This window comes from Calidris pugnax, unplaced genomic scaffold, assembly GCF_001431845.1.
Source record: "Calidris pugnax isolate Ruff unplaced genomic scaffold, ASM143184v1 scaffold514, whole genome shotgun sequence".
Lineage (NCBI taxonomy): Eukaryota > Metazoa > Chordata > Aves > Charadriiformes > Scolopacidae > Calidris > Calidris pugnax.
In genome coordinates this window covers 54,449-76,080 of record NW_015091221.1, presented here as the reverse complement: position 1 = coordinate 76,080, position 21,632 = coordinate 54,449, and the positions used below count along the sequence as shown (strand labels likewise).

General features: G+C 40.9%; 2 protein-coding genes across 2 annotated transcripts in view; both read left to right on the top strand.

Annotated features, from left to right (window-relative positions):
• Nucleotides 1–9,352, top strand: part of LOC106898535 (E3 ubiquitin-protein ligase MYCBP2-like) — a gene marked incomplete at its 5' end in the record, with an annotated part of 51,927 nt that extends 42,575 nt beyond the window's left edge. The window contains 8 exons of the mRNA XM_014959836.1: nucleotides 432–535; nucleotides 1,724–1,912; nucleotides 3,652–3,759; nucleotides 4,411–4,620; nucleotides 6,329–6,436; nucleotides 6,645–6,682; nucleotides 7,360–7,487; nucleotides 8,533–9,352. Coding sequence (XP_014815322.1) covers nucleotides 432–535; nucleotides 1,724–1,912; nucleotides 3,652–3,759; nucleotides 4,411–4,620; nucleotides 6,329–6,436; nucleotides 6,645–6,682; nucleotides 7,360–7,487; nucleotides 8,533–8,648 — 1,001 coding nt within the window. The remainder of the gene's footprint in view (nucleotides 1–431; nucleotides 536–1,723; nucleotides 1,913–3,651; nucleotides 3,760–4,410; nucleotides 4,621–6,328; nucleotides 6,437–6,644; nucleotides 6,683–7,359; nucleotides 7,488–8,532) is intronic.
• Nucleotides 9,353–16,819: 7,467 nt separating this feature from the next.
• The window catches only part of FBXL3 (F-box and leucine-rich repeat protein 3), a 39,078-nt gene continuing 34,265 nt past the window's right edge, over nucleotides 16,820–21,632 (top strand). Inside the window, exon 1 of the mRNA XM_014959837.1 lies at nucleotides 16,820–16,988. The gene's annotated coding sequence lies outside the window, so the exon portion shown is untranslated. The remainder of the gene's footprint in view (nucleotides 16,989–21,632) is intronic.

Sequence of the window (21,632 nt, the reverse complement as noted above, 5' to 3'; positions counted from 1 at the left end):
TAAAACCATTGCCCCTTGTCCTGTCACTCCACTCCCTGACAAAGAGTCCCTCCCCATCTCTCCTGCAGGCCCCCTTCAGGTACTGGAAGGCCACTATAAGGTCTCTCCAGAGCCTTCTCATCTCCAGGCTGAACAACCCCAACTCTCTCAGCCTGTCCTCACAGGAGAGGTGCTCCAGCCCTCTCATCATCTTCGTGGCCCTGTGCTGGACCCGTTCCAACAGGTCCATGTCCTTCCTGTGCTGAAGGTTTCCACCTGCTTTAGGGCAATGCTTTTAATTGTTTGTTAATAACAAAAAAATAGTTTAACTGCATACAAATTACTGTTTTTCTGGTTGGTTTCTGTGATTGTTGCCTAGATGTCTGTTAGAATATCAATCCTTTATGTTTCATTACAACACTTTCTGGTTTTGTTTCCTTTTGTGGCCCTAGGCAAACCCACCACCAGCAGTTCCGAAGCGTGTCGCTTCTGCGGCTGCAGGAGTGGAACAGAGCTGTCAGCAGTGGGAAGCGTCTGTTCTGACACCGACTGCCAGGTGTGTATTAACAAATATCAGATGGAATAGTTTGAATATTGAATGTTATATTGTAATTCAAATGCTTCTAAGTTTGTAAACACGTCATTTAATTACAGGCTACAAACACCAGTGGTCAATGAAAATACTGGGTAGTTTCACCATTATTTTCAATCTTTTCAATTATTCACCAATATTTTCAATTTTTTATCTTGAGTTTTCACAAGAGCATTCCAAGGATAAAGTAAAATATACGCTGTCAATATGAAGTCCAGGCTACTGTAAAGCTTGACTCAAGTAGTTTGCGTAACAGCCTGTTTATTATGTGAGCATAGAACATTTAAGACTTGGCCAGCTTTGTCACGTGTATCCACGTGTCCCGAGTGGTTTTGTGCCCTGCAGTACAGATACAATTGGCAGAGGGCCAAATCCAAACCGATTTATTTTCCCACTTTATTTTTTTTCTGTTTGTGTGGCAAATTTGTCTCCTTTTTTTCCTCTCTCAGCCCATTGAACATATTCCACTACTGTTATATTAATTCAGTTCAATTCATTCTTAGCTTCTGGGCAACTTATAAAAGTTTTCTACTTAGTAGAGAGAGGAATTTGAGGTGGTTAAAATACCATTTCCATACAAAAGTACTTTATGCTGGTTAATGATCAGCTCGTAAGGTGTTCTTAAGAGTGGGTGACTTCATACCTTTTCTGAAAGACCAAGATCTGCAGATATCTTAAAGGCTGTTAATAAAGGGCAAGCAACCTTTATGCAGAAAGCACTTAACATACAAAATATGCAGTAAAGACTATTTCTTCAAGGCCAGGCTGGATGGGGCTTTGAGCAACCTGGTCTAGTGGGAGGTGTCCCTGCCCATGGCAGGGGGGTTGGGACTCCATGATCTTTAAGGTCCCTTCCAACTCTAACCATTCTATGATTCTTTTTATATTAAATATTGAAATATTAAAAATATGGTTTCAGTGTGCTATTGCTATTCAGGAGTAACATAAGTAAACAAAGGTACCAGTTTTACTTCAAGTACACAAAATGTGCGGTTTTTCCCAAGTGCCTGCTGTAGCAGGAGACAACACGGATGATGATTCTTTTGCCTTAGTTTCCTGCACGACCCAGCAGTCCTTCAAAAAGCGCCACGGTATCAAACTGTTCACTGGAGGGGGAAAAAAAAAATAAAAATAATTATTTACTTTTAACAGGAGTATGCTAAAATTGCCTGCAGCAAGACACACCCCTGCGGTCACCCGTGCGGTGGCGTTAAGAACGAAGAGCACTGCTTGCCCTGCTTGCACGGTTGCGATAAGAACGCGACAACTCTTAAGCAAGATGCTGATGACATGTGCATGATCTGCTTTACTGAAGCACTTTCAGCAGCACCAGCCATCCAGGTTCATTTCTTATTTTTTTTCTTTTTATTTTTTTTTTTCAGAGATTAATATTATGGTTTTGATGTTAAGTGTGTAAGAAGTTAAAATACTAAGTCATTCAAATTGTACTTTTTAAAATTCCAAAACAGACACCGTAACAATACATTAAGTTACTTTAAAAGCGTTCTTTTTGCCTGGTATTACTGGTATTTCAAGAAAGCAGATCGTATCACTTTAGCTTCCTGTGTGTACTTAATTCAAAATATATGATATTTTATAAGTGAGAAAAAGAGCTGAAGTTAATTAATGGATATACTTCAGGTACCCACTGGGGGGTTTGGAATGGAAAGGTTATGATTTTAACGACCATTTTATACTGTTATATTAATTCAGTTCAATTCATTCTTAGCTTCTGGGCAACTTATAAAAGTTTTCTACTTAGTAGAGAGAGGAATTTGAGGTGGTTAAAATACCATTTCCATACAAAAGTACTTTATGCTGGTTAATGATCAGCTCGTAAGGTGTTCTTAAGAGTGGGTGACTTCATACCTTTTCTGAAAGACCAAGATCTGCAGATATCTTAAAGGCTGTTAATAAAGGGCAAGCAACCTTTATGCAGAAAGCACTTAACATACAAAATATGCAGTAAAGACTATTTCTTCAAGGCCAGGCTGGATGGGGCTTTGAGCAACCTGGTCTAGTGGGAGGTGTCCCTGCCCATGGCAGGGGGGTTGGGACTCCATGATCTTTAAGGTCCCTTCCAACTCTAACCATTCTATGATTCTTTTTATATTAAATATTGAAATATTAAAAATATGGTTTCAGTGTGCTATTGCTATTCAGGAGTAACATAAGTAAACAAAGGTACCAGTTTTACTTCAAGTACACAAAATGTGCGGTTTTTCCCAAGTGCCTGCTGTAGCAGGAGACAACACGGATGATGATTCTTTTGCCTTAGTTTCCTGCACGACCCAGCAGTCCTTCAAAAAGCGCCACGGTATCAAACTGTTCACTGGAGGGGGAAAAAAAAAATAAAAATAATTATTTACTTTTAACAGGAGTATGCTAAAATTGCCTGCAGCAAGACACACCCCTGCGGTCACCCGTGCGGTGGCGTTAAGAACGAAGAGCACTGCTTGCCCTGCTTGCACGGTTGCGATAAGAACGCGACAACTCTTAAGCAAGATGCTGATGACATGTGCATGATCTGCTTTACTGAAGCACTTTCAGCAGCACCAGCCATCCAGGTTCATTTCTTATTTTTTTTCTTTTTATTTTTTTTTTTTCAGAGATTAATATTATGGTTTTGATGTTAAGTGTGTTAGAAGTTAAAATACTAAGTCATTCAAATTGTACTTTTTAAAATTCCAAAACAGACACCATAACAATGCATTAAGTTACTTAAAAAGCTTTCTTTTTGCCTGGTATTACTGCTATTTCAAGAAAGCAGATCGTATTACTTCAGCTTCCTGTGTGTACTTTATTCAAAATATATGATATTTTATAAATGAGAAAAATAGCTGAGGTTAATTAATGGATATACTTCGTGTACCCACTGGGGGGTTTGGAAAGGAAAGGTTATGATTTTAACGACCATTTTGTATTCTTTCTCTTTGTTAAGAAGAAAATGGGGATCTTCTAGGATTTTAAATAAATTAATTTTGGAATGGATATACGTTGCCACTTAAAAGCAAATGAATACTTGCGGGTCTGTCGTTAACGTAACTTTAGCCTTGACTTAGACACATTCTTTCCCCTAGCTGGACTGCAGCCACGTTTTCCATTTGCAATGCTGCCAGCGAGTGCTAGAGAACAGGTGGCTTGGGCCAAGGATAACTTTTGGGTTTATGTCCTGTCCTATTTGCAAGGTAAATGAGCTGTGTGTTTACTGCCTGCGTCAAACAAGTTACCTAATCCTGTCTTTGGCTTTCTTTTTTTCTTTGTTTTGTGATTTTTTTTTTAAATTGGGTATCGTTTGTTACAGTATAAATTAGTTTTACGTCACTTGTTGCCTTAATTACTCATGTCACTCAAGAAAGGGTATCATTGATGCATCTTTTTCCCTTCCCCTTCACCTTTCATGCTGAATCTGGGTAATTTATGGCAATAGCTTGCGACTATTAAATGATAAAGACCCGGCATAGAGGACTATCAGTCATCACTCTTTAATTGCTGGACTGCAAGTCAAAAAGGACCAAAATTAGAGAAAATAGACAATCAGAATATTCCTGTGCTGTGGTGACTATTTCATGTACCCTTTTCCATCTCTCTGTGGTTGTTACGGTCTGTTGTAAGGGCTGATGATTTCGTATAACAAAAGGCTATATAAAATTTTTTCCTGCTTACTGTTTTTGCAGCCAAGTAAGTATATACTGTATCAGCCATTTTTTTTGAAATGTCCATTGCCTGAGCTCTTATGTTTTTATGACATCGTTTGTGTTTGACCATAATACAAATTATCACAGCTCTTGTAATAAAGGTGCAAGATATTTTAATTAGGGTTTTTTTTTTTATTTCAGAACAAAATCAATCATACAGTATTAAAGGATTTGCTTGATCCAATCAAAGAACTCTACGAAGATGTAAGGAGAAAAGCGCTAATGAGATTGGAGTATGAGGGGCTGCACAAGAGTGAGGCCATCACAACACCGGGCGTTCGATTTTATAACGACCCGGCTGGCTACGCCATGAACAGATACGCTTACTATGTTTGCTACAAATGTAAAAAGGTATGATGATTAGCACTTCCTCCAATTAAGTGTATGTTATCATTTCAAAAGTGATGTCTTAAAGAATGGAACCTATATTTAATGTATTGTGTATGGAGTAGGAAAGTATTAAGTGTATGTTATCATTTCAAAAGTGATTTCTTAAAGAATGGAACCTGTATTTATTGTTTATGGAGTAGGAAAGCAGGAAAAGAAATTGTTGGTAAACTGTAATTAAAACAAGTGTTGAGCAAATTAGATGTACGTAGTGTCTAATCTTGTAAAGATTAAAAAAGACAAAAATTGTACACAAACAACCCTTTATTTCCCCATCAGCAGAGAAGAGACAAACATTCCTTATCTGTGGTTAGAGAAATTTTGGATAATCACTGGACCCCTCCATAGCTGCTTTTATCCGAAGCGGATTTTAGTGCCCACCTTGAGCACATCTTTTTCCTTAGGAATGAATGGAATACAGCAACTTCATGACAAAATTTTCAATGGAAACCCCAATAATTTTTATGTTAAGTGCACAATTTGGAAATTAGAAAAGATTGACTTTCCTTCCACGTGCTAGAGAAGAGGACTAATGAATCCCTCTAGCTCATTACTACACAATTACTCAGTTCACTTTTATTCCTGCCTCCCAGCTAATCAATTTCCATTCCTCATCCTTTAGCAACTTGCCCAGTGCCTTTTTTGCCTCCCTTACAAAAATACTTTTTATTATCTTACTTTCTCCAGTTTTTGTTCTTGTCCCTGTTTTTCATTGTGCTTTCTTTCCAGTACTTAAAACTCTTTTATTTCAGTGTCTTTATTTCCCTCTTTTTTTCCTTCCCTTATATCTACTTACTCCCTTTTCAGACTGTGTCCATATGTCTGAACAGTGACATTCAACTATATAATTTCTAACTTTTTTCCTTCCTGCAGCACCTCTTCACCCCAAAGTACTACCTAATTCTTGACATACCCATCAAAGCACTCTTCCTGTTCTTTTTAGTCTGCAGAGTCTGAGGGGAAGGTGGCTGCTTAAGCTTTCCTTCCTCATAGTTGCCTTGAGACCACTTTGCATTTATAATCACTGCAAAAAGGGAAGAACTGTCGAGGGCAAGAATTGTCAAAAGCAAGAATTTGTGCATTGTCTAATTAGTTAATACGATGATAACGAAGGAAGTAAGTTACTTGTTGCTTCATCTCAGCACTCCATGTGAAAACACTTTAGTAGATGAGGAAATTCATCAGAGTTTGCAGCCTTACTTGGTGCTTTTTTGTGCTCCATGTGTTCTTGTAGAATAAGATGAGGAAGTAGCAGAAATTTGTAGAAAAGAGCAGAATTCTAATTATAAGGGATCCCACATGAGCATAAAAACTGATACTCCTTTTGGCTAGTAGAAATCCCTCCTGGTAGAATGTTTCTCTGCTGCCTTCAGCCCCAATCCTGTCTTTCTTACATATGGTTCACAGAGCAGCCAAACACTGTTTCAAAAGCCTACAGTCACTCCCATAGACCAGAGTACGTTGCACAATTTTTGGTCTTGTTTATCCAAAGGTTGAGAGACATTGTCTTAGTGCCTTAAAAATATGTATCTGGAGTCAGAGTCAAGAGAGTGCAGAATAGTGCAGACAGTAATAACGACCCTTAATCATCATTTTTGCCTTACAAATGGTATTTGTTCAAATTAATAGTTGTCTCTGGTTTAATGTCCCATCATTCCTATATGAAATTTAGGCATATTTCGGTGGCGAAGCTCGTTGTGATGCCGAGGCTGGACAAGGAGATGACTATGATCCAAGAGAGCTAATTTGTGGTGCGTGCTCTGATGTTTCAAGGGCTCAGGTAAGCAAAGAACTTTCATTTGTGTTTTTTATTTCATTCTGAAGCTCCGAGTACCTAAGCGGTACAATAATTCCCAGTCATTTGTAATGAAATGTGTTCTGTAGTATTGTATAATATCAACATATACTACAGAATGTAGAAGTGTGTTGTTTGGACTGTTACAGCATGGCTGCTTCATTTATGGGTACTTGTTTTCTCTCTGGTTTAGATGTGTCCCAAACACGGTACGGATTTCTTAGAGTACAAATGCCGCTACTGCTGTTCAGTTGCTGTTTTTTTCTGCTTTGGGACAACGCATTTTTGCAATGCTTGCCATGACGACTTCCAAAGAATGACAAGCATCCCTAAAGAAGAACTCCCACACTGTCCTGCAGGTAGTATTTTACAAAGCAAATTTACCACGCCGAATTCTGAGATTTAGTAATTACTTCTGATGATATTCTTATCTTTTCTTGCTGATAATTTTTAGGAAAAAACACAGGATCAGTCATACAAATTCTAAATTCAGTATCTTGAACGATATTAGAATGGGTTAGTTCTATGTGTGCTTCAGATTATTTTTTTGATATTAGAATGGGTTAGTTCTATGTGTGCTTTAAATGTTTGGGTTTTTTTGTTTGTTCTTCTGGCAGTGTCATCACACTGATCATGTAAACATTAGCTACTTCAATACAGAAGGACATTGCAGTTTACCTACAGATGTGGAATGATGTCTAAAAATTATATTGGAAAAAATTAACACTACTATTAAATGATCTGTCTACACTTAGGTATCTTGTTATGTGCAAACTGTTGCCCCAGTGTCTTAGTTTCTTACTTCATGTGCTATTTATTTGATCTCAATAAATCATATTATTTTCCTTGCTGTTGAAAAAAGTGAGATATTTTTGATTAGATATTTACATAAAAGAAGTAAAGTACAAATGCCGCTACTGCTGTTCAGTTGCTGTTTTTTTCTGCTTTGGGACAACGCATTTTTGCAATGCTTGCCATGACGACTTCCAAAGAATGACAAGCATCCCTAAAGAAGAACTCCCACACTGTCCTGCAGGTAGTATTTTACAAAGCAAATTTACCACGCCGAATTCTGAGATTTAGTAATTACTTCTGATGATATTCTTATCTTTTCTTGCTGATAATTTTTAGGAAAAAACACAGGATCAGTCATACAAATTCTAAATTCAGTATCTTGAACGATATTAGAATGGGTTAGTTCTATGTGTGCTTCAGATTATTTTTTTGTTTGTTTGTTCTTCTGGCAGTGTCATCACACTGATCATGTAAACATTAGCTACTTCAATACAGAAGGACATTGCAGTTTACCTACAGATGTGGAATGATGTCTAAAAATTATATTGGAAAAAATTAACACTACTATTAAATGATCTGTCTACACTTAGGTATCTTGTTATGTGCAAACTGTTGCCCCAGTGTCTTAGTTTCTTACTTCATGTGCTATTTATTTGATCTCAATAAATCATATTATTTTCCTTGCTGTTGAAAAAAGTGAGATATTTTTGATTAGATATTTACATAAAAGAAGTAAACAAAAAAAATTAAAATTCCTGGTATAACCTTAGAATTAATGTTTACTGCAGAGTGTAATTCTTGTTCATGTTCATCAATTTTGCTTTTAGATTGTACTAATTTCTTCCACAGCATTAATGAGATGAAACTTATTTTAGTGATTCTCCCTTACAAGCTTTTTTCCTTTTCTTCCTTTGAATTTGATTTCTTTTCAATTACATGGAAGTTTGATCACTTGGGTTTTTTTCTTCAATTACCAATTCAGCATTTGACATGACTGTTTTAAGGAGTTCACAGGTTTTGATCATGTTTTCTCAGATCTAATGGACCTTTTTTTTCTCTTGGCCTATTAAGCCTTTAGACTTCTTGTTTGAATTTGACTAAGTGAAAGCACCCTTCTATCTGCTGTTTTTTAAGCCTTCATTTTTGATGCCTTATAAATTCATCTAATAGATGTATTACCTTCTCTTAGCATGTTTTTTTGAGGAAATGTAATATATGTTTATTATCTGCAAGCATTAATCTTTTCTTTGTTTTTTCTTTTCCCCTCCCCCTGAAATTCACTGTAGGTCCCAAAGGTAAACAACTTGAAGGAACAGAATGTCCGCTTCACGTTGTCCATCCACCCACCGGTGAAGAATTTGCTCTGGGTTGTGGGGTTTGCAGAAATGCTCACACTTTTTAGACTAGCATTTTATTTTTTTTTTTTAAACCAGAGCAAAACAGGTGCCCTCATCCCTCAAGTGTCCTGAAAATAAAGTCCAGCTGGGATGAGGTTGGGACCATTTCATAACCCAGGTGAAAGGAACAATTTACAGTGCAAGAAGGATGCCAAATACCATGTACATAATTCTTGCTGTGAGATATTGACATTTTTTGAACTGAGACATCAAAACTTGTGAGGTGTTTGCATGTGGCCATTACAGTCATCGGCTAGGAAACATTGGACATTTACAAATAAATAATTGCTATTAAAGGATCTGTGTGTCTGTGGACTATGAATGATGCTGGCTTTCAGGAGAAAGAAAAAAAAAATTGATTATTGTATACTGACTTTTTGTAATCTTGTACAATTGTAACGCATCACAAGTGGGGATGGGAAAGAGGAATATTCTGGTTTATTTCCTAGACTGTTATAAAAAAAAAAAAAATGTGTTAGGAAGGCATAAATGTAACAAGTATCACACTGTATATAAAGGTATCAATGTTTGTCCTGTATAAGAATTATTAAATTACAACAGCAGTTTCATTTAAACTTCTGGGTTATGTTTGAGCCTGAAATTTTAATGAAGTGCAATACTGAGTGTGCCTCATATCTTGCAGCTGTAAACATAATGGAATGTACATGTCAATAAAGCCACTGTACATTTTTATACAGTGAAAGTCTAATGACTGTGTAAGCCTCCATTTTCAGAAATCTTTTTTTACAAGAGGGCGGGGAGGACGGGGGTGGTACTTGAAATTATTTAAACAGATTCTTTTAAAAGTAGGAAAGTTTATCGGGTAAACTGGTGGTTATAAAAGTACTTAAGACACGAAGACTGCTGCTCAAATCTTTAAAGGAGAAGCTGGATAAATGTAGAAGCATTCATATGAAGTACTGCATTTCAATTTCCAACGTTTTAAAACACAAAAGAAGACTCTATTTTAAATTATTTTTATCAGTTATTAAGACTCCTCAGTAAAATATCACCCGCACTTTTAGGACAAATAGCCTTTTGCTATGAATCCCAAAATGTTCATTTAATAAGAGTCCCAGGTCCTCTGCTCCTCTATAGTGAAAAGCAAACTATAATTTCAAGTGAAGACATGAAGAACTGCTCTGACAGTTAGGATACCGGCAGATGGCATCCAGATAGGTCAGAGCACCTTGATCAGACCGGAACCACGGCATCCATCTCACCTGACTTCAGACATGGGTGACATACATGTCTTTCTGCACTTTAGAATAGCTGGGGAAAACACACACCTCTGGAGTACAGTTTATCTTATTCACAGCAGCACCATGGGGGGTGGGAGAGGTTGCAGGCATGGAGAGAAAGGTGGGCAAACACAGGGGTTGCACTAGACTTAAAAAGAAATATGCAGGTTTTTGAACAACTAACAGTCATTCAAACAACTGAACTTGTGACAACACACACTTGTGACCGTGTACCACAGGACAGAGGCTGGAAGAAAGCAGAGCCCAGTGTGTTTATTAAGGATCTCCCTATCGTACTATTCTCATACATCTCTCCTTCACAACCCAGCCCCCTCCTCACTCCCTACTTCTTACCTACACTCCGAGCCTGATGTCGCTGCCCCCCTGCTTTGCACCAGGACTCTTGGGTACTGACTTTTATCCATATCCACTGCAGACAAGCCCTTTTTCTCCTTACGTTGCTTTCTGGCTACTGTTTCTCCATTTTGGGAGCAGAGCTGCCGTGTGGAGGGGCAGCAGGAGGAGCAGTGTCCAAGTCAGGCTGGGCACATGCAGCCAAGGAAACACACAGCAGAACCTGGAGCTGCCAAATCCAGTGTACAGTGCATGCTGTACCACCTCAAAGCCAGTATGTCATGTTAGAAAGAGGGAGATTGTGTACTTACACAGGGAAAAAAAAAACAAAACAAAGAGGAACCTTATTTTAAACATTCATGATGCAGGTGTCAACAAGTACCTAAGAGGTATGGGTGCATTTACACCAGGGATTTTGGCACTTCCATGTTCCCAGGTCATGGATGTCCATAATAGAAAATTTCAGAGAACATTTGATTTAGAAAAGTCATCTTTCTAATCATAAACTGATCTGATGAGGCATCACTGAAATAGAATACAAAAGAGAACTTTTGCCCAAAAGGGATGTTGAAGAAAGACAAATTAATTATGGTGGAAAATTAATGCACATAATTTGAAGTGGGTTTATGCAGAGATTCTTGACGTAAGTCCCCATGGGTCTTAAATTATGGAAAAATTAGTTACAGAGAGCAGACAAATTTGCAGTGTCTGACCACTATCCTTTTTAGAAATTTTCTGAGTGTAGCACCACAGTAATAAATTAATTCTGTGTTTTAGTTTTCCAGCCTTCTCTTTCATTTTAGGTTAATATGAGTATCAATTTAGGAAACTAAGATTACAGTGGGGAAAGGATATGATACCACTACATTTAGTTAATTAAGAGGACTGAGTGAGGGGTAGGCAGTGTCAGGGAAAGGTTTCTCTCACACACGACTCACTATCCATGATTACTGCTCCTGGGAGATGGCACAGCCGAGCATGAGCACCAGGCTGCTGGGTAGATGCAGCTCCCACGCATTATGGTTGAACCTCGGACACTCTGCTCCTAGACAGTGTCAGCCATTCACGTCACCACCTCTCCCCCCGCACCGCTCTCCAGCCAGCTGCCAGCACAGGCCACTAATGAGATCAGCCCACAATAAGATTGCCGTACGCTGCTCCAGCAGCCTCACGTGCTTTTCTGGCAGGTGTTGATCCCCAGCCCACGCAATGGAAATACTCAGTTCTCGTCCGCGCCGCCCTGTTTGCCAGAGCTCGCCACGCTCTGCTAATTCATACCAAACTCAGCTCCTGGCCAAGGCGAGGCCACACTACTCCCACTCGGATCAGATATCATTAGTTTACAAATAGCTTAAACTTTCACGGGTGTATCCACCCACTGAGCACAAAATGAACAGTAAAAGTTAATAAGGCGCAGACAATTAACCAGTCACCATCAGGACCTGGTAATCTTGGTCCTTACGAAACGGTTTTCATGAATCACATTGTACTAAGTTAGTTTGTTGTGTCACCTATGCAGAAACTCGATAGGGAGCTTCAGGATCACCCAGTCATTCCAGATATAACTCACACTTGGTAGGTTTTTGCCACAGCCCCCTCTTTCACCCACACCAGACGCTGCAGGTGACAGAGCATGCACTAATTGTACCACAGATGCTCTGTGTCCCTCAGCCCAAGGCACACCCGAAGGGCTGTGCTGTCACATCCCCTGCTTTCACTGCTGGGGTCTGGTAGGGAGGAACTTGCGCTACCAAACGTTCCAGGTGGCAGGATCTTCACTGGGTACACCTACAGAGATGCAACCAAATACAGAACAACAAACTGACTATAATCAGTAGCACAGAGTAAGCAGGTGTAACAGGGCATCACAAGCCATCAATAATCACCCAAAGATGTTCCCCCGCCAGTTAGCCAGCGAGTTTTCTCATGTAATGGCCACCTCTGCAGTGTCTTGGGATTGAGGAGGCACCTGAGACGGTGCCCTGTGCTCTTGCCACAAGATTTCATGTAGGCTGCCTGTGGCTAGTTGAAATTCAGTCACTTTGGATGCAATAGGTTCTTCCTCCTAACAGGGGATTTAGCCACTGAAAGCCTTAAACACTACTTGAGGCATTGCTTGGGGTTACCACCGAGCAGCACGCACAGTGCCATTTGCTACCACCACCATGGCGTTGCTTCTACCCTCCCACTCCTTTCTGCAGCCCACTTGGCCACAACCATTTGTGCCATCCTCCCTGGATACTGGTATAATAGCTGATAGACACACACCATCGTTTCTGTTGGTCACTACTTGCACTTTTTTTCCTGCAGAGTTCCATACAGGCCCATAATAATGATAATCCTGTATCAGAGATGCTCCAGCAAATGGCAATTTTTGCTGTTACATTACCAAATTACCGACAAAGCAACCATCTCAGCCATTCCTCTGGGAATAAACACTATAGACAGAAATAACAGACAGTGAGTTTTGAGGAACCTTTTAAAGCTATTATCCCCAGCTTATATAGAAGCATGAACAACAATATCAAGCAGCCTGTTGCAGGCAATACTCTACCCTGCTGTCACTCATCCTTTGTTTTATCTTTCTATTTTTCTGTGGCCAAGAGGCCTTAAGTTGAGGCTCTCTGTTTTAAGAACCATTTAACCTGTGGCTACTTTTTGAAAAACAGGCCTTGTTTGTGATAGATAATAGATGCTTATTTTATCGGTCCCTAACATTGTATTCTAAAGTATAAACACTTCCCTCTCCCAGAAGATCTTCCTGTGTAGACATATGAAAAGGATAAAAAAGGGAAGTTTCCCTAATGATGATGTGCATTGCTGAAAAACAATAACTTCATTTGGCATTGTTAAAGAACAAGTTCTGGTTTTGTTTTTTTTTTCTTTGTCAGCACAGTCTGATGAGGAGTAAGATTGTCACAGGCAGCCTAGAACAGGCCCTTCAGCCACTGACTCATCACACAAATCTCCCCATATTTTTCACAGCTTGTATTTTCATTAAATTGGAGTGGGCTACTCGTGCCCTGCAAGCCTCTCGTACTTTCATCATAGCTGGATCTGGTCTATTTTACTGTTACTTAATTCTATTCTAACTGCTTCTATTATTTTTCCCTCTGCATTTTTTTTCCTAACCCTAGGGTGGAGCACAGCTGCTGCATGACTGCTTCAGAGCTGCTTGAATATAGCCAGAAAATCAGCACAGAGGAGACTTTCAGCACTAAAAGCTGTAGCATTTACAACCAAGATCTCGAAATCGCAACATTGCTGCAGGCTTCATCAGGCAAGTGAAAATAGGAAGAGGTGTACCTGTATGACCTCAGCCTGACGTGGTGGGATCTCCCATCAGATGCTAGGCTATCCTTCTCTTGGTTTTCATGGAAGGGCCTCTGTGGGCTGTTCCTCATCTACACATGATCATAGTGAGGGCTGCTTCAAATCTCTGCCAGAACTGATGTGACTCTCCAACCAGAAGGACTGAAACTTCAGAGAGCTGCTCCTTTTCTTTTAATAAAAAATGACAAGGCAGTTTCCTCAGTAGTCTCGTTTCTGCATACCAGGGCTCAGTACAGGCCCCTGGACTTTTTCTGGCACTATTGGAAGTGTACACAAATAAAAATAATTTCACCTTTATCATTTGAAATACTCCTCTCTCAAAAACTCATCTGCCTTTGGATCTTTGCTGCTTTGGCCTTTCTTAACCTGTTCCCACCTCTCTCAGCTCCAGCGCCCTCAGGGTCCAAGAGCTCTACTCTACAAGAGCATGGCTTTGCCCACCAGTTAAGCCAGAGCCAGCCACAGGGGGTTCACCAAGTGCCCAGAGAGGTTGCCCACACCACCAGCTGCCCATAGGTTTTCTTCTATTCAATTCTGGTAAAGTCCCTGGTTCTCATGCTTTGCCAACAGACACCACAGACACTGTTGGCAGAGCTCTGCACCATGTCCAGGACCTGATTTGGCTCCAAGTACAGAGCTGCAGCTTCCTTTCTGGCTGGTTTTGGCTGCTGTGGTCTCAGAGTGATGCAGAGAGCTCCTTCTGCACTTGTCCTCTTCTCCTCCTACACTTAGTGTGCCTAAAACATACACAGGCAATTGCAACAAAGCAAATAAGAGCACAGGCATTGAAGCAAACTTTGTTTACTCCAAATATCAGGCAGCAAAATAAAACCGCAAGGCACTGTAAGAAGTCTCCCCCTGGTAAGTCAATACACCTAAACTCAGATAATGCAGCAGGGATTTTAAAATAATGTTACCTCAAAATATGAAATTGCAGCCTTGTTACATTTCCCAAGACTCCTACACAGACCTAGATAAGATCTTTCTTGCAACAAGATGTTTCTTTTTTTTTTTCCTGCAGACATCAGAATTTGATCAGAACCTTACTCTTGGTGAAAAGGTATTTCTACTGACTTCACAAGACATGGATCAGTCACATCACATCATCAGTATAATGCAGCCTGAAAATAGTAAGAGAGGCAACCAGGAGAAGCGGAGGGTGTTTGCTCCGCATTTATTGATAAATAATAGACCCTTCTCTTTAAGTATTGGGCTCAGGTCTGGGTCAACCCTTTGCAGTTTGATTCTACGTTCCTCTCCCACATCTCCAGCAGCTTACACATTACATACTCGCAAATATACCTTGTATATATATTCCTTTGTTATACTAGAAACTGTAAGTGGGGGCTGTTATCTTACCACCTTTAGAGAGCTGGATCATGAGGCTGAAAGGAGAATTCATAAAACAGCAAGAATGGAAAACACCAAACATTTCCAGGTGGGGACAGCAAAATAGTTACTTCCGTTTTCTCAACAATATTGGCTTCAGCCATGAACACACCTCATTATCCACCCAAGTTTGCGTAGCTGCTCTGTACAAATGAAAAAGTTACACAGATTTGCTATTGTGTGCTATTACAAGCATGTCTGAGATGCCCATTAACCTGCTCAAGGTGTGGTGATAACTCACCTCTTACTTCCAGATTTTTGTTGCATTTCCTGAAAAACTGAAGGCTGGATGTAGACTTATAAATGCACAGAGAACCATAATGGCTGAGATGTAGTAAATGTCTCAAGGCATTTTGAATTGGAGAAAAGGAGAATATTCTCTCATCAAAATTCAAAATCAAAATGAACATTTCTCATCGAAAAACAGTGCTGCTTCTAGGCAAGTCATTTTTTTCTCCACCAATAATCTCAAGGATCTAGATTTAGAACTGAAAGGAAAAAAAAATCATTTTGAACAGACTTTAAGTATGCAAGAAAATGTCGTTCAAGAATTTTTTTCTATAAGGTGCTTCTCGAAGAACTCTGGGATGGTGACACTTGAGAGATCACTTAAGAAATGTTACCCGGTTTTGAAGCCATTCCAAGAGCGTGGAGAGCATTGGGTGACATCTGGCTGTTTCCGAGAAACTTAGTGATGGATATTGGCCTGAAATTGAAAATTCAAGTAGTAATTTATTAGACCTCACAAAAAGTAAGTAAAGTGTGGGGAATCCTAATGACTCAAACTTTCAGTCATGCACAGGACAGAAAGACGAGCTGCCTGTGATGCACCACACATACAGGGAATACATTTTCACTGAATTTCACTGAATTTTTAGAGTTGGAAGGGACCATAGAGATCATCTAGTCCAACACCCCTGCTGAAGCAGGATTGCCTAGAGCTTGTCAGAGCATGTTACTCAGGACTGCATCCAGGTGGGTCTTGAAAATCTCCAAAGAAGGGGACTCCACAACCTCCCTGGGCAGCCTGTTCCAGGTATCTGCAACCCAAGGGAATTGTCACACAGCACTTTGCCTTCTTTGCCTGACAATATCCCAAGCACTCCATTCCCAGCGCCTGCTGGAGCCAGCGAAGCCATCGATTCTCTGCTAGTTCTCCATTACATTTACTCCTAAGGCTAGCTGAACACAGAGCTCCCAAACCACCGAGAGAATTAGCTCTACCGGTGATGAAGATCCAGCACCTCCGGCCACTATCACCCCTGGAATCTTTTTCCTAGACTTCTCCCTTTCCTGGCCGCCCAGCACCTGACCGGGAGGCCTCCAGGCAGCCCTGGCCTTGATACCCCGCCGTGCGGTGGCCAGGCAAAGCCCGCTGAGGCGGCGTACACCGAGGCAGCGAGGCGCTCGGCAGCCGGGGAGGAAGAGGACGATCCGGCTGCCCCCGCGGCGGCAGGACCGTGCGGCTGAGGCGGCTGAGGCGGCCGCCGGGCTAACGGCTGCGGGACGCCGGGAGGCCTCCAGGCAGCCCTGGCCTTGATACCCCGCCGTGCGGTGGCCAGGCAAAGCCCGCTGAGGCGGCGTACACCGAGGCAGCGAGGCGCTCGGCAGCCGGGGAGGAAGAGGACGAGCCGGCTGTCCCCGCGGCGGCGGGACCGTGCGGCTGGGGCGGCTGTCGGGCTAACGGCTGCGGGACAGCCGTTAGGGCGGGCAACCGCCACCTACCGCCCGGCACGCGCCGCCTCCGCGAGGTGGAGGGGAGGGGGCGCGCCGCCTCCCAGCCCGCCCGCCGCCGCCATTTTGGCTGGTTTTGCGTCGCTTCCGCCGCTAGGAAGTAAACACAGAGGGAGAGGGAGGGAGGGAAGGAGGCACCGTACGCGGGTGGGACGGAACAGGACAGCCGGGCGGAGGAGCAGAAGGAGAAGACAGCCAGGGTCGGCTTCGGTGGAGGGAGCCGATGTGGCCGGAGCGGAGGCGCCAGCGCGGCCCGGGTCCCGGTTAACGCCAAGCGCAACGGGGAGCCGCCAGGTGAAGGGACTGGAAGGGGGCGGGCGGCGGCGGCGCGGCGGGACCTTCCTCTGGGAGCCCGGCTGCGCTGCCGATGGAGGGAGGAAGGGAGGGCAGGGGCTTGGGGCCCTGCCCGGGAGCGGAGCCCCGGCCCGGCGGTCTGTCAGAGCCCCGCGGCGCCGGGCGGGGGCTGGGCCGGAAGGAGCCGACCCTGAGGTGAAGCGGCGCTGGGAGTAGCGGGGCTTAAAAATCCACCCTCGGCGTTCACAAAAGTATCGCTGTCTCCTCGTAATAACAGTCGTAAATTGTCAGTCCCGCGTTGTTTTCGGCAGAGGTAGTTGTTCGCGGCCATTCAGGGGTAGGTTTGAGTCGGGGTCGCGCCCTCTGTCGGCCCCTGTCCCCCCCCCCCCAAAATCAGAACACTCACTCCTTATGTTTCACGCCTTAACTTCAGGTGTGAAACAACGCAAACCTAATCTCAGTTAGGTTTGTTCCTGGGAAAGCGTTACCGGCCGGATGTAAACAGCCATGCAGGGTTGTTTGGGTTTGGTTTGTTGTTGTTTTGTGGGTTTGTTTGTTTTTGTTTTTTTTTTTTAACTGCCATTGTGTTCTGTCTGCACCTCGCTCAGCAATAAAAACAGTGTTAAGCGTGTGCTTTGCTCCTCCTCCTGCTTGGTGACTGAGGTATGTGGTTATGGCCGAGCACCACTGTGTTGCAAACGAGATAGCGTGGGTTGCGCCCAGATGCGGAGTTCAGAACACCGAGTTCAGAACCAAGTTATTATCCTCGGTTGAGAAATTGACTTGGAAAATCTTCAGGAGTCTGGCATCCTGATTCCACACGTCCTTCTGTCCTGATAGAGTTGGGTTTTCTTTTTGTTGGGGCATGGTTGGTTTGTTTTTTTGGTTTTTTTCCTGCTTTCTGTCAAGATCTTAGATGTTTTTTTTTTTTAACTGCCATTGTGTTCTGTCTGCACCTCGCTCAGCAATAAAAACAGTGTTAAGCGTGTGCTTTGCTCCTCCTCCTGCTTGGTGACTGAGGTATGTGGTTATGGCCGAGCACCACTGTGTTGCAAACGAGATAGCGTGGGTTGCGCCCAGATGCGGAGTTCAGAACACCGAGTTCAGAACCAAGTTATTATCCTCGGTTGAGAAATTGACTTGGAAAATCTTCAGGAGTCTGACATCCTGATTCCACACGTCCTTCTGTCCTGATAGAGTTGGGTTTTCTTTTTGTTGGGGCATGGTTGGTTTGTTTTTTTGGTTTTTTTCCTGCTTTCTGTCAAGATCTTAGGTTTTGAAGCAAAGTTCATTAAAGTAGCAGTTTGGAAAATCTGATGAGCAATAAGTGTGTCCTGAGTATGCCAGAGAGAGTTAAAAGCAAGATTGATGTGTTGTAAGACTTGCTAAGCAATCACAGTTTGAAAAAAATAGGTAGCACTTATACTGTAATGTGCTAATATGGAATTTTGCATCAGTGTCTTCCTCGCTGCAAGTTATTTCTGTTGGCCTTGGATTTAAAACTATTAGATCTTTAGACTGTCAGATACAATTATGCACTTCACTTTGTTTTATGTATTTGCCTGTTCCTATATTAAATTTGCAGAAAGGTTTACTTTCTTAAGTGGCCTTTTTTTTTTTTTACAAGTAATTTTTCGATGACTGCAAACTTCTGTAAGCAAATATGCATTCTTTAAATTTTGTGTTTATTATTGGGCATGTTAAGAGGTTGAAACCAGTTATGTTTTTAAAAAGTTATTTCAATAAGTTCTGAAACAAGATGACAAAAATCAGATGAACAAATTAATTAGAAATTAGGTGACAAACCAGTCATCTGATTCTTAAAATATATTTTTTTTTCTTGAACTTAGATACTTTTTTATCTTTTGAAAAAGTTCCACGAGGAAATATTTTTTTAAACTGAATGATTACTCTCTGTTTTCAATTACAGAAGCATCCAAGATGTTGGTAACAAAAAAGTTGCCTGAAAATGTGTTTTACCATTCCCTACTTATCAAGCCATGGCACTTAGAACACGTAGCTTCATATTTTAAAACTTGGAAGACTGTGACCTGAAATTCATCATCAGTATAGCGCTGCAAGTTATTTCTGTTGGCCTTGGATTTAAAACTATTAGATCTTTAGACTGTCAGATACAATTATGCACTTCACTTTGTTTTATGTATTTGCCTGTTCCTATATTAAATTTGCAGAAAGGTTTACTTTCTTAAGTGGCCTTTTTTTTTTTTTACAAGTAATTTTTCGATGACTGCAAACTTCTGTAAGCAAATATGCATTCTTTAAATTTTGTGTTTATTATTGGGCATGTTAAGAGGTTGAAACCAGTTATGTTTTTAAAAAGTTATTTCAATAAGTTCTGAAACAAGATGACAAAAATCAGATGAACAAATTAATTAGAAATTAGGTGACAAACCAGTCATCTGATTCTTAAAATATATTTTTTTTTCTTGAACTTAGATACTTTTTTATCTTTTGAAAAAGTTCCACGAGGAAATAGTTTTTAAAACTTATGATTACTCTCTGTTTTCAATTACAGAAGTATCCAAGATGTTGGTAATAAAAAAGTTGCCTGAAAATGTGTTTTACCATTCCCTACTTATCAAGCCATGGCACTTAGAACACGTAGCTTCATATTTTAAAACTTGGAAGACTGTGACCTGAAATTCATCATCAGTATAGCTCTATTAATGGCCATATTGTCCCTTTTCTTCATGGGCTGTTTTATAAAAACTTCAGATAGTACCCAACAACTTCAGGAGTGGGTTTTCATCTGCAACCAGCATGTATTAACTACTTAGAACTCATCGAAGTTAGCTCAGAGATGCAGCTTGTAGACTGTGACCTGAAATTCATCATCAGTATAGCTCTATTAATGGCCATATTGTCCCTTTTCTTCATGGGCTGTTTTATAAAAACTTCAGATAGTACCCAACAACTTCAGGAGTGGGTTTTCATCTGCAACCAGCATGTATTAACTACTTAGAACTCATCGAAGTTAGCTCAGAGATGCAGCTTGTAAGTTGGCTGTTCTTGACCTCCTCCACTTCATCAGCCATGTCTTGGAGGTTATTTTTCCGGTTGAAATATTCATACAGTCTTGTCAGTGGCAGCTCATTCCTGTTTTTTTTTTCTTTTCCTGGGGGGGGGAAGTGCCAAATCTAGTACTGGTGTCTTTAAAAAGATCAGTTATAGTAAATGTGTTGTCTATGTGAATCAACTCCACTGTACGTGCACAATAGCCCCTATAATGTGATAAGGGAGAAACTGCATAGCTTGACCCTCTAATGCTGTGATAAAAGTAGCCTGCCTAACTAGAAAATTTATGCATGTGTATTACCTTATTAGCAAAAGATGAAGCAGGATCTCTGTAAGGGAAGGCTTGGAGAGCCAAGTCTAACCTTATGGAGTTTTTACAGTTGAACAAGAGATGGCTTTGGAAAGACTTAAAAGACATCAAACATCCCAAATTTGGCAAGTGTATAGCTTGTGTATGGTAGTTGTTTGTTATAACCTGGTTGTTTGGAAGATCTGTTTAGCAGCCTAAAATTTAAAGGAGTATTGCATTTCAGACTAGGTTATTAAAAATAATATGCTTGGACTATGCTTAGCAGTTGTCTCAGATACAAACATGACAGGTTTGCAGTGAATTTGATAATCTGATTCTTGATTAGTTTTGTTTAATTATTCAGTTTTAACAGTTGCAAAGTCCAGTTCCTTCATCTTTTTATTAGTTGCAGATGGTTCTAAGTTGCTATTCAGTTTTCTTGCTTTTCTTCTGTACCAGTGAAGTTAGTGGCTCAGCAGCAGAACTCTCTCTGGGCTGGAAAGCTTGTTTCAGCACAGGAGTGATGTTTTGCATAGTTTCATAGTCATGAGCTGTGAATCACAGTAAATAGTTCTCAGGAAGCAAGTAGAGGTTTTTGCACAGTAGCATTTTCATCTTACGCTTGCCCTGAAGTGCTACTGGGATAAAAAAATGAAGTTGAAAAAAAAATCGAGCCAAACTGTGTTCATCAGTCTTTCATGACAGTATGTTCTGGTTTGTTTACATCATTTTATGAATAGCTACAGACCTTTAGTGGTAGCTTACTTTTGTCATGTGAGTAGGTAGCATTAAAGTGTTTTGAAGATTGATAAAGAGATGCTGGCTTTGAGAAAATAATCTGATGCATTGGATGATAAACAGTGTAACTTTTCACTCGTATGTCTACTGTATTACATTTGGTTTTTAAAAAGACTTCTAAACCTTCATTTAGTTGCAGTACATAGCAGAGAAAGTTAATTGGCTGGGTCCCAAATGAACTGGGCATATGATAATCTTGTATGTGTAATTGTACTTGAATGTTAAACCAGAATGATTTTACTGTGTATAAAGTCCACGTTTATCTTATAGAAATCATGGGGGCTGGGGAGTGCTTATACAAGCCCATCCCAGGCCTGGATTCCATTAGCTTTTTAGGGACTAGAGTGTATTGTAGTTTATTGTGAGGTCTCATTCCCAGTCCTTTAGGACATGATATACATTGCATTGAGGCTTTAAAAAAAAAAAGATTGGATGTAAGTTCAATTATAAGCTGGCATGTAAAAAAGAGCACGCTTTGATCAAAACCCAATGCTAGATTTATTTCGGATGTATGTAGTGGT